Genomic DNA, 12458 nt, shown 5'->3' with positions numbered 1-12458 from the left:
AGTAAATTTTTACTCAATGTAAGAAAGCTGTACTCGTCTAAGCTACTTGGACTCACACATGAAAGGGCATGTCTTAAATCATTACCTGAAGACCCCTTCCCAGCCAGGCAACCAGTCTCAACCCACAGGTTTGGCAGGGCCGGTTGGCACGCGCCGCCTTACACTGTTTGGTTCGTTTTTCTGCCTCCAGCCTGGGAACTGCGGCTGGCGATGGAGGTAGTTGTAGTTAGAGGTGCAAGTTCAAGTTTTCTACCAGGTACCAGAAGACAAAGTTCTGAGATGTCCTCTGCAGACCCATAATACTTCAACTCTCCCACCGACTCTTACCTTCACAGGAGGGTGGGGACGCTCCAAGCGCTGCCCCACTGACCAATACTTGATCCAAGATTAAAAGAGTCAGCCAATTGCTCGGGCCCAAAGACAGTAGGGGCGGGGCGCGGTTGCTAGGGCCGGGCTAGTGGTTGCCGGCAGAGGCGCGAAGCGACTCGGTGGTTGCTAGGCAGGGAGGTCACAGAGTGCGGCTCGGGGATTGGGCAACGCTAGGCGTGGGCGGGGAGGGGGCGTGGCCCGGCGGCGTCCGGGCCCCGGCGAGGTGGAACTGCGGGAGTTCCGGCGGGAGGCCCGTGCTGACGGCCCGCACCTTCACCATGGCCTCGGCCGAGCTGGATTACAGCATCGAGATCCCGGATCAGCCCTGCTGGAGCCAGAGTATGGAGGGGGTTTGGGGAGGTGGCCTAACAGCGATGTCCCGCCCGCCCTGCCGGCCCGCCCTCTCTCGGCCCGCCCACTTCGGGGGTCCCGCAGGGCTGGCTAGAGCTTGCGGGACGCGCAGAGCCCCGCCCCCCGCGCCCCGCCCCCAGTCGACTGAGGGTCTTTCTGTTCCATGCCAATTTCTCAAGGCCTGTGTTCTGCTTCCCTTTGTAGTTGGAGGCCCCCCTCGAGGTTCATTCTAATTCTTTTGTTTTGGATCTGGCTTCCCATTTCTCGCCACTCATCTGCAAGTGTGGCTAGGCCCACCCTTCATTTCTGCAGACTGATTGGATTCCTGGGGGAGCCTCTGGTCCTCAGAAAAGCCCAGGGATTCAGCAAGCCTGGTCCTGCTCTTCTCTGCTCACCTTGGCAGTGGTTAACAGGACGGTCTGTCAGGTTGGGTCGAACTCTGTTGAAATCCTATCCCTTTAGTAATTGGATGACCTCCAGCAAACTTTCAACTTTGAATTTTAGTTTTCCCTGAGCAAAAATGAGGAAAAATTTCTGGTTGCACAACTGAGATTATTTGTGTAAAGGATTGGGCATGAGTCCTGGTGGAAGTGAGCTTAGTAGTTGGCATTTAAAATTAACGTTTTTTCCCCTCTACGGCCATATCATTAAAAAAGATGTGTGTGTGGCCTCATAAGATTAGTAGCTTGTAGCCGGGGAGTGGTGCACACCTTTAATCCCAGCACTTGGGAGGCAGAGGCAGGTGGATTTCTGAGTTCGAGGCCAGCCTGATCTACAGTGTGAGTTCCAGGACAGCCAGGGCTATACAGAGAAACCTTGTCTCAAAACAAAACAAAACAAAAAAAGATTAGTAGCTTGTAAAGTAGTGTAAAGTAGTGTAAAGTAGTGTAAGTGGATGCACCAAAGAATGGAAGGTTGTCCCTTTTGGGAACTGGGGCAGAGGAGGCTTGGAGTACAGGTTGGCCTCTGCTTCTGCTCTGTGGTCTATTTCCAGTCCACTGCCCGGCACTTGTCCAGCTCATCATAAAGCATAGCTAGGGGAACTTCCTTCAAAAGCCTTCCCAGGCCCCCCTGTCCCACTGCGTGTTCCTTGCTTGGAGTCTAGAATGGGGCAGCAGCCTCTCATCCAAAGCAGGAAGGCCGTCACTGTCTGTTTCTCCCTAGGGAATGGATCTTTGGGCTTATAGATGTGAAAGGACTTTTGAAGAATTTTGACAATAGCGTTAGATGAGGTCAGTTACTATTTCTGTCCTTGTAAAGCCATAAGCTGCACAGAGCTGCTGCTCCCTTTGGCACGACCAGAAGGGTGGGGATTCTCTCTCTCCCCGAGTAAGCCTAGACAGTCTTATTTATTATTTATTTATGTAGGCAGGACCTGGGGATTGAACGCAGGGCCTCATGCGTGCTAAGGCAAGTGCTTTACCACTGTGTCATACTCAGCCCTCGTTAAACTTTATTAGACATTTATTTATTTGTGTGTGTACATGCACGTCATAGTGTTTGTGCACAGGTCACAGGAAAGTTGGTAGCAATTGGTTCTATTTTTCTACTGGGTGGGCTGGAGCGCTAACTCAGGTCCTGTGGTTTGTCAGTACGAGCTTTTTCCCTGCTGAACCATCTCACCAGCTCAGCCTTCCTTTTATGACAGTTGTCTTGGCTGGCCTTGAACTTACTCTGTAGCCCAAGTGAGCTTGAAATTACAAATATTCTTTAATCTTTGCCAATAGCTAACATTCCAGGCATGTGCCATTGGAACTGTCTTTGGCTGTTTTTTGATTTTTTGTTTGTTTGTTTGTTTGTTTTTCGAGACAGGGTTTCTCTATGTAGTCCTGGCTGTCCTGGAGCTCACTCTGTAGACCAGGCTGGCCTCGAACTCAGAAATCCACCTGCCTCTGCCTCCCAAGTGCTGGGATTAAAGGTGTGCACCACCACTGCCCGGCTGTTATTGTTATATTATTTTATTCTTATTGAGATAGGGTATATCTATGTAGTTCTGGCTGTCTTGGAACTTGTTCTGTAGACCAGGCTGGCCTAAAACTCAGAGAATTATTCTTGAATCTTTCTAAGCTATGTATTTCTCCTGTGTCAGATAGAAATAATAATAACAACCCTCTAAAATCATAAAGGTAGGGTAGATGCTGGATGTGTGTGCCTGGAACTGAGTGGCCGCTCTCTGTGTATCTCCTCCCCAGTGCAAAGCGTTGTTGCTTTAGGGGGCTGGGCTTAGAACTGGAAGGCATCTGTGGGGCCTCTTTACCCTGCAGGATGCTTTCTCCCTGGGCGCCTGGGTCTGTTGGAGACATTGTTAGAAAGCACTTCCTGTTCTTGAGTCACATCAGCCTCACATCCCTTCTGCTCAGTTCTTCCTTTGCTGTGTCCCCGCCTTGGGCTAGTTGATGGCACCTCAAGCGATGCAAACTCAGAGAGCAGTGGTTTTCTGGAGGGAGGGAATGTGGAAGCAGGTGGTTCACAAGTATGTGGATACTAACTGGAAAGTAAGCCTTCTTCCTCTCTAAGGGACAGCTTTCCCACTTCCTTGAAGCTTTCCTCCAAGAGGAAGTACCTTCAGGGCTCACAGTGTTTCCTCTGCTTCCCTCTCATGGTGCAGGCCCTAGACCTAAGCCAGAGGTCATGGAATGTTTCCCCAACCCTAACTTTAACCCAAACAGGTGCACTGTGGGCTCTGAAACCTCTGGCTTCTCCTCTGCAGATTGGCCTTGGCTACACAGAATGACTGTCCTGGAAGGCTCAGGGCAGAGAGTGCTTCCTTTGTGGTTACTGTTTAGTGAGGAACTGTGTAGAACCGTCAGTCATATTTAGTTTTGGGAATTGCCTCCCTCCCAGTAGGAAATCAAAACCACAGAGCCAAGTTCTGCAGTGAGTTGACAGCAGGGTGAGCAGCCAGTGGAGTGGGGGCTGCAGTCATTTGGAGCCCTGAGCCCTGTGGGCAGGCTGGGCAGACTGTCTTCCCACACCCCACTGACCCTACAGAATTCATAGAGAATCTCAAGACAGGGATCTCCTCCTCTGAGTTAACAAGAAGGCCTCAAGGCTGTCACCACAGGCGACTTGAGGGGTTTCAGACTTTATTGTGGGCCTTCTCTTTTGTCTGCCACTGGTGAGGGTTAAGTAATATAGTCATATATTTGAGCTCAGGAAGTTATTGCTGGCACCAGGGAGGAGTGCTGGGTCCCTACCATCATGAGGGGCCCATGTTTCACGAATGGAACTTCCAAGGGCTGACTGGCCCCTGGTAAACAGCAGAAAGTGCCAAAGGAAAGGCATTGGAGGAGAATTGAGGAAGGAGGGGCTGCAGAGGGCGGGAACCTAAGAGAGGCTATGGTGAGCTCTGGATAGTGGAGAGTCAAGAGGCAGCCAGGAATAGAGGCATAGCACAGAGGAGACTGAGGCAGGAGGATTGCAATTTCAAGGTTAGTCTGAGGACAACTCTGACTCAAAAGAAAAAGGAAGGAAGGAACAAATGAAGGACAGATGGACAGTTGACATTTGTTCCTCTTCTTATCTGTAGACCCCAAAGGCTACTGCGAATGGTACCTTCTTCCAAAGTGTTCTGTTCACTTACTTAAAAACCACTGGACATAGCGAGGTGTGGTGGCGCACACCTTTGATCCAGGCGCTCCGGAGGCAGAGGCAGGCAGATCTCTGACTTAGAGGCCAGCCTGGTTTACAGAACAAGTTCCAGGACAGCCAGGGCTACATAGAGAAACCCTGTCTCAAAACACCAAAAAGCAAAACAAAACAGAAGATTGAACACTTCCTGTATTTCCTGTCCTCTTTGTGCAGGGGCCAAGCCAATTTCAGGGTGTTGTTGATTTTATTTATTTTTGAACTCTTGAATCTTTTCTTTCATCCATTAACAAGTCAGTTAAAGCCTCTTCCCCGCTGGGCGGTGGTGGTGCACACCTTTAATCCCCTTGCATTCGGGAGGCAGAGGAAGGTGGATCTTTGTGAGTTTGAGGCCAGCCTGGTCTACAGAGTGAGTTCTAGGACAGCCAGGGATTCACAGAGAAACCCTGTCTCAAAGAAAACAAAACAGCCTCCAACTCCAAAAGAGAAAACAAAACAAACAAACAAAAAACAAAAACCCCTCTTCCCAAGGGCCTGCTACATGCCTGTGTTTGTTCCTGGCCTTGCTTTTGAAGTCTGGGCCCAGTGTGCTTATCACGTTTGTCATCTTCCACTGTGACCATGCTGTGCCCCATCCTCGTGCCAGCCCTCTGGGACCCCCTTTCACGGTGTTTTCAGTCTTCACTGTCACCCTGGGAGGAGGGGTACCCTTAGCTTCACAGCTGAGAGATGGATGTGTGGAGGATGTGAGGGGTCCTGCTCCCAGTAACACTCTCCTGCCTGGGAGCCCCACCCCAGAGCCTGTGAAGGTGAACACGAGGAAGGCCTGCGGGAATACCGAGCCACAGCAAAGGCTGCGCGGGAAGAAAGGGTGTCCGCTGAAGCATTTTTATTATAGCCTCAAACTGGGAACAGCATCATGTCCAATAATAGGAGATTGGTCACCATGAAGTATGAAAACATCCTACAGCTACTCTGCAGCCACAGAAGATAATGACGCAAAAATATGTAAACTGACAGGGAGAGATGGGGATGGTGTTTTGCAGAGCAGAGGAAAGCAGGTAACAGAAAGTGTGATTCCCGTTTGTTAGGTATTCATTCTCTGCTCTTTCTACAGTGGGCATGTCACAAGGAAATAATCACTTCCCTTATCGACCTCCCTGAACCAGTACACGGTTGCGCCTTCTGCGGTCATGATCTTGCTGTTTTTCTCAACGTTAGTCCCATTTCACAGATGGGGGAAGTGGAAAGTAAAGGACTGTGACTTGGGTCTGTTTCACAGTCACAGAGAGATGTGGACAGACATAGAGCTTCATATGGTGTAGATGGGACGAAATTCTACTGTGTTACTTCAGAATCTGACTTTAAAATAATTTGGATTAGGTACAGGAGCAGTGAAACTCTAGAAAGGATTTCTGAGGAGTAGGGCAGCCAGGGAATCGTTTTCTTGCTTGCAGTTAAGATCACATGGGTTCCTTGTGTTTTGCTTCCAGCTTCCCATTAAAAACAGCCAGTGTCAGGCGAGCCTTTTGTCTTTGCTACACGCCCCTGGGATATATACAATCTAATTTATGCCTTAGTTTATGACTTGAACTGCTTGCTGTACAGCAGACGTATTTGTAATTCTTCTGTTTCTAGTGTCCTGTTATTCCTTGACAGATGACAGGCAGCCTGGAGATTGAGTTATTTTGTAGCGTGTTCAAGAAGTGTCAGAGTAGAAAAGAATGTGTCTTCATTCCCAAGGCTTCTGGGTATACTTGAGCACTCTGCCTTGGGGGCTTTGATGGAACCACCTTCCCTATTGTGGTTTTGAAATGGTATTGCAACATTTCTTGAGAAATTGGTACCCTCTGCTTTGAAATAATTTTTATTTTGGCAATATTCTAGGGTCTCACACAGGATAGGCAAGTTCTACCCCTGACCATCCCAGCCCCATATTTGTTTTAGAAAATGGGTTTAAGATGTCATAGAAAAAAAATAACTGTAAGCCAGCTGCGGTGCACTGCAAGGTGTTCTCAACTGTACCACAAGTCCAAGGCTGTGAGACCCTGTTTCAAAAAAACAAATCACTTCTAATTCAGAAGTATTTATCATTGATATTTGATGGTTTTTGCCATGTATAAAATGGTCATATGTACATTTAAAGGATATTCTTTTGTGATAATACTTTGCAGTTTGGTTTTTCTGTTACTACTTTTAAAAATGATATTGAGATGTAGTTTACATATCATAAAATTAATCTTTTTAAAATGTACAATTTATTGTTCTTAGTATATTCATATAATTGTGAAAACATCTGTAGGACCCAATTCTAGAAATGTTCACACTGGAAAAGAAATTAGGCTCATTAGTGGCCACTCCCCGCTCCTCCTCCTGGCTGTTGACAACCACGAATCTGCCTCTGTCCGTATCGCTTTGCCTTTTCTGGCTGTTTTATATAAATGGAATCGTATGATACATGACCTTTTAGGCCTAGCTCCTTTCACTTAGCATGGTGTTTTTAAGGCTCATCTATACTACAGGATGGGTAGCACTTCATTCTTTATGACTGAATAGTATTCCATTGTATGGATACCTTCACATACTACTATGAAAATTGAAATCCAAGTTTCTGTGTGGACCATTGTTTTCAGTTCCTATCTTAATTAAGAGTGAATTATTGGGTCACAAGTAACTCGATGATTAATTTTTGTTGTTTTGAGATAGAGTCTTTGTCTTAGTTAGGGTTACTGTCGCTGTGATGAACACCATGGGGAGGAAAGGGTTGATTTGGCTTAAGCTTCCTCATCACACCGTTCATCACTGAAGAAAGGACAGGAGCTAAAACAGGGCAGGCAGGTTCCTGGAGACAGGAGCTGATGCAGATGCTGTGGGGCATGCTGCTTACTGGCTTGCTCCTCATAGCTTGCTCAGCCTGGTTTCCTATAGAATCTACAACCACTAGCCCAGAGATGGCACCACCCACAATGGCCCAGGCTGGGCCCTCTTTCATTGATCACTAATTGAGAAAACTTCTTATAGCTGGATCTTATGGAGCCATTTTCTCAACTGAGGTTCTCTCTTTCAGATAAATCTAGCTTGGGCCAAGTTGACGTAAAACTAGCCATCACTAGTTTGCGCTGTGCATGGCAGGCCGACTTAAAATATGCTTGGCAGCCCAGGTTGTACTTGAACTCACAGGTCTCATGTGTCTACCTGGAAACCACTGCGGTTATAGTATGTTTCAGTTCTGGGAGGAACAGCCAAGCTGTTGTCTAAATTGATTGTACTAGTTTCCCTTTCTACCTGAGCGTATGAAGGCTTTGGTTTCTACTATGGGGTTTGCGATTCTCTGACTCTTTGTTTCAAGCTCTTCTCACAAGCTTGGTGTTTCGTTGTAGCTTTGACTTTCATTTCCCTAACGACCGTGAAATTAAACGACTTTCCATGTACTCATGGCCAGTGGAGAAGAGGGCTTACTACAGGAGCAGGATGATCTGAGGACGCCGCTGGGGGTGGCTGCGCATGCGCACACACGCACACGCATCCTGTAACTCCAACACGGGAGGGGGGATAGACGAGGGAGGGGAGGCGGTGGGGACAGAAGGATCAGTGGGGATCGCTGGCTGCCTTCCAGGTTCACTGAGAGGCCCTACCTCAAGGGAATAAGGTGGCAAGTGACAGAGAACTCTTGATGTCCTTTTCTGGCTTCCATATGTGTGTATGGGTGCCATGCCCATACAAGTGTGCGTACCACATGTACATATTCCATATCACACATACACATAAGCACTGAAGCAGTCTCTCTCTGCTCTCTCCCCCCTTGAGCACACACACACACACACTCACACACGCACGCGTGAGCACACACACACAATTGGGTTGTTTTGTTTTTAGATTGTGAAAGTTTAAAAGTATGAGTACAAGTACCATATCAAAGGTGTGGTTTATAGTCTATGGGCCTCTCTCCCTCTCTCCCCCCTCCCCAGTCTCTCTTCTTTCTTTTTTGGAAAGTGCCCTTTAAAGTACAAAATTTGGGCTTGGAGAGATGGACTAGAGGTTAAGAACACTTGTTGCTCGTGCAGAAGCCCCAGTTTCTGTATCTGCCACCCATCTGGAGCTGCCACCCATCTGGAGCTGGAATTTCCTGGAATTGGAATTCCAGGAAATCCAGTACCACCTTCTGCCCTCTAAGCACCAGGCACACACATGGTGCACAAATGTAAAGCAGAAATAAGTAAGTGGCAGTACAGACTGAGATTCAAGCTCGTCCATTTTGTAGGTTGTCTGTGGCTTTGCTGCTACAGCCCAAAACTGTCGCTTAGTTATGGTCATGGAGATGTGCTCCTCTCTAAAAAATATTTTACTCTATGTGTATTGGTGTTTTGCCTACATGTTTGTCTGCATCACTTGTGTGCCTGGCACCCACAGAGGTCAGAAGAGGGCATTGGATTTCCTGGAACTAGAGTTAGAGATGGTTGTGAGCCACTATGCGGTACTGGGAATTGAACCCAGGTTCTTTAAGTGTGTTTAACCGCTGAGCTATCTCTCCAGCCCTATGATTTATAGTTTTAAATTCTTTTATTTGAGACAGGGTTTCACTATGGAGCTCTGACTGGTCTGAAATTGGGTCTTCTGGAAGAGCAGACAGTGCTCTTAATCACCGAGCCATCTCTCCAGCCCCGAGTTCTAATTCTTATACTGAGGTCTGTGACCTACTGAAGCTTCACATGCCACCACTCCCAGCCTGTGACTGTCACCTCCTCTCATTTCTGTTGTCCCACTGCCCTTGTTCGGGCCTCTACCACCTCTCCCTTGCTGTAACAGCCTAACTTCTCTAGCAAACACTGTCAGTGCAGTCAGAGGGCAGCATGGTGAGGTTGGGAACGCCAGGCTAGTCTGATGGTTGTAGTGGGTGTGTGATAGTCATCCAACCGATGGCGCTGTCCACTGGGCGTGTGGTGCTAAACTCGGTAGACGTCATTTCCTGCGTTGCAGAACCTGCTGGTTAAGGGGAGAGAGATAGACATTAAACAAACAGTTGTCTACGTCTACAGTAGTCAGTAACAGATTGGATCACACCCGTTCCAGGATTTTCATTCACTCGTCATTGCTAAGGAATCAAACCCTAACTGAGTGGAATCAGCTCCCAGCCCCATTCTTGGCTTCTTTTCTGCCCATTGCTCTCCGTCTCCTCCAGGGTCCCAGTCTAAAGACTGTCTCCTGTGGCTCAGATGGCTATCACAACCTTGCCCTGCCCATGTCCTCTGTCCAGCCTGCATATCCCCACTGGTTTGAGGCCACTGTAGCAAACATGACTTCCTCTGGCAGACCTTTCTTGGTCACTATCACTTTCCAAGCCATATTTTAAAATAATAATAATAATAATAATAATAATAATAATAATAAACCTTTATAGAATTTTCAGGAATAGACTCCAAAGGGACAAATCGGGGTAAAAGTTCATAGTAAAAGGCTTGCCTGACATGCACATGGCACTGGGTTCTGTTGGCAGCATTGCAAAGAAGCTAAAGCTAGTGTGAACTACACAGAGCAGTGTGCATCCTTTCCTCCCCCACCACCTCCACCCCATGAAGAGGACACTGGATACAAGTTCTGGAGGGTAGAGAGACATGTTCTTCCTCTTTTGAGCAGAAGGAAGGGAGTGCTTGGGCTCTGGGAGTCTGAAGCACTGGTGTCTCCATAGAGATAAATATCTTGAGAATGATCCTGCCACGGGAGCTAATTGACACCCCACCCCAGAGCGGAGCAGTTACACATCCCAGTGTTGGAAGGACAGTCAGGAAGCTCTGCAGAACCCACTCAAATCTTTGTTTAAAAATGCCCTTTCTGTGCTTCTGAGGGGCTGGCCTTGTCTTGTGGCAAGGCCATGAAATCCAGTGGCTTGACCTCGGAGATTCATCTGGTGGGAAAAGGTGGTAGATGGTTTAACCCAGGAGCCTGCAGTGGCCTGAGCTTGGAGGTGGACAAGATTGGACTGGTCCCCACCCTACCCACGTAGTTCAGGTCCTGAAGTGCTGCCCTGGCAGAAGATAGAGGGGTACAGGAATAAGAGTGGCTGTGGCTGACTGGAGGCACCTGAGTCAGTAGAGCCTGAGAGGAAGGCAGGTGTCAGCAAGGGACAGAGGGGCTGGCAGCTTCTGTTTCAGCTGGCCTAGAGCCCTGCGGGTGCAGGCAGTTAATCTCTGAAGGCCAGAGTCGCCGCTTCTGGAGAGCAGGAACATTGAACTTTTCAATCACATTAATTTCCACAGGAAATTGTTGTCTTCCTTTTGTCCAAAGGTTAGTGATTTATATTTACCATCTTCTTAACTAGCCTTGAAATTTACTGTTGCTAGGTCACCACCAGCATCAATAAATTTCAGGTGTCGGCTGGGCATAGCCAAGCGGCTTGGTCCTTGGAAAGGTACGTAACCAGCCCCTTTGGAAGGTTGGCTGTCTAGCTACAGTCCTTGTGCAAATGCCCCACAGAGGGAGTGTCACCTTCCTTGCTGGGGAAGTGAGGTAGGTGGGAGACAGTTTTAGGGAGGTCTCCCACACATGCACGGCACAGGCAGCTGACGTGTGCTCTAAGTGCATCACTGAAGGAGGCATGCTTCCAGCTATGGACAGGGCTGACCCTGGAGGCGCTCCGGGTGCGGGGCAGCGGTCACAGCACACCTGCATATGGTGTTACAAGGTTAAACTTCCATAAATATAGGCTGTAGTGTTTTCTTGGCAGCTCAGAGGAGGAATGGCCAGAGCCATGCTTCCTGTCTCTGCTCTCTGCTTCTGTCGTTTTACCTAGTTCTTTTGTTAGTTTGTCTGTCTGTCTGTCTGTCTGTCTGTCTCTCTCTCTCTCTCTCTCTCTCTCTCTATATATATATATATATATATATATATATATATATATATATATATACTAATTTAAGGGGGGCGGGTGTCTCATGTACGTCAGTCTGGCTTTGAACCTTGACTTTACTCTCTAGCTGAGGACAACCTTGAACTTCTGATCCTCCTGCCGCCACCTCTAGAGAACTAGGACTATCTAGGTGTGCAGCACTGCACTTAGTTTATGCTATGTGGTCCTGTGGATCTAACCCAGGACCCTGAGCATGCTAGGCAAGCGGTCTGTCAACTGAGCTATGCCCTTCCTGTGTCCCCGTAAGATCGCTCCCCTCCATCTGCTCATAGATGAGAACAGAGACTACTCCTCTGTAGAGACAGTAATAGTTTAGGCTTTGTGAGCCAGCCATCTCTTTTGTAGCCAGTCATCTGTGCGCTTTCATCTGAAGGTAGCCATAGACAATAGATAACTGGGTAAGAATGGCTATGTGCTCATGTAATTATTATTTTGAGACAGGGTCTTATGTGGCAAAGGCTAGTCTTACTATGTAGGCAAAGATGACCTTGAACTTCAGATCACTGCTGATTCACTTCCCAAGTGCTGACATCAGACATGGACTGTCCTGCTGGGTTTACCGAGCTGGGGATTGAAGCCACACAGTTTTACACATGCTAGGCCAACACTCTGCTAACTGCACTCTACTCCCTGTTCCCTAACAAGACTCTGTGTGTACGTGTGTGTGTGTGTGTGCACTCACGTACACACGTATGTTCCTCCACATGCACACTCGTGTAGAGACTGAACCCACAGCTTTATTCATGCTAGGCAAGGTGTTTGCCACTGATCTACAGTTCCAGACATTAGAGATTTTTTGTAAATTTACAGGTATTTATTTTTTTAGATAGGGTTCTAGGCCATCTAGGACTATAGTGAGACCTTGTCTCAAAAAAAAAAAAAAAAAAAGGAAGGAAGAAGTAAAAGCCTGGGCTTGAGGTAGCTCAGTGACAGAGCTCCGTGGGGCCCTCAGTTTGATCCCTAGCAATATAAAAACAAAACAAGATGAAAGCTATTTTGGAACTGGAAAGGAGCTCGTGGGCAATGCTGTGGAAGTGTGAGGACCTGTGTTCATATCCCCAGTACTCCATCAACACTGGGCAGGGTGAACACAGCTGTAATCCCAGGGTCAGGGAGACGCAAAGACGGCTGGATTGCCAGCCACGAGCTCCAAGTCTGCGGAAAGACTCTCTCCACAAACTAGGTCGAGTGATTGAGAAAGATACTCAGGTTGACCTCTAGCTTCCACAGTGCACAAGCACATCACATG

At 47.9% G+C, this 12458-nt stretch overlaps 1 protein-coding gene across 1 annotated transcript in view; it reads left to right on the top strand.

Annotated features, from left to right (window-relative positions):
* The first annotated feature begins 529 nt into the window (after positions 1 to 529).
* The window catches only part of Tmem53 (transmembrane protein 53), a 15582-nt gene continuing 3653 nt past the window's right edge, over positions 530 to 12458 (top strand). The window contains exon 1 of the mRNA XM_028786114.1: positions 530 to 708. Coding sequence (XP_028641947.1) covers positions 648 to 708 — 61 coding nt within the window. The 5' untranslated portion in view covers positions 530 to 647. The remainder of the gene's footprint in view (positions 709 to 12458) is intronic.

The sequence above is a fragment of the Grammomys surdaster genome, unplaced genomic scaffold (genome assembly GCF_004785775.1).
Source record: "Grammomys surdaster isolate TR1022 unplaced genomic scaffold, NIH_TR_1.0 100, whole genome shotgun sequence".
In the NCBI taxonomy this organism is placed as follows: domain Eukaryota; kingdom Metazoa; phylum Chordata; class Mammalia; order Rodentia; family Muridae; genus Grammomys; species Grammomys surdaster.
Note: the sequence above shows the minus strand (reverse complement) of the source record. Positions and strands in the feature narration are given on the sequence as shown.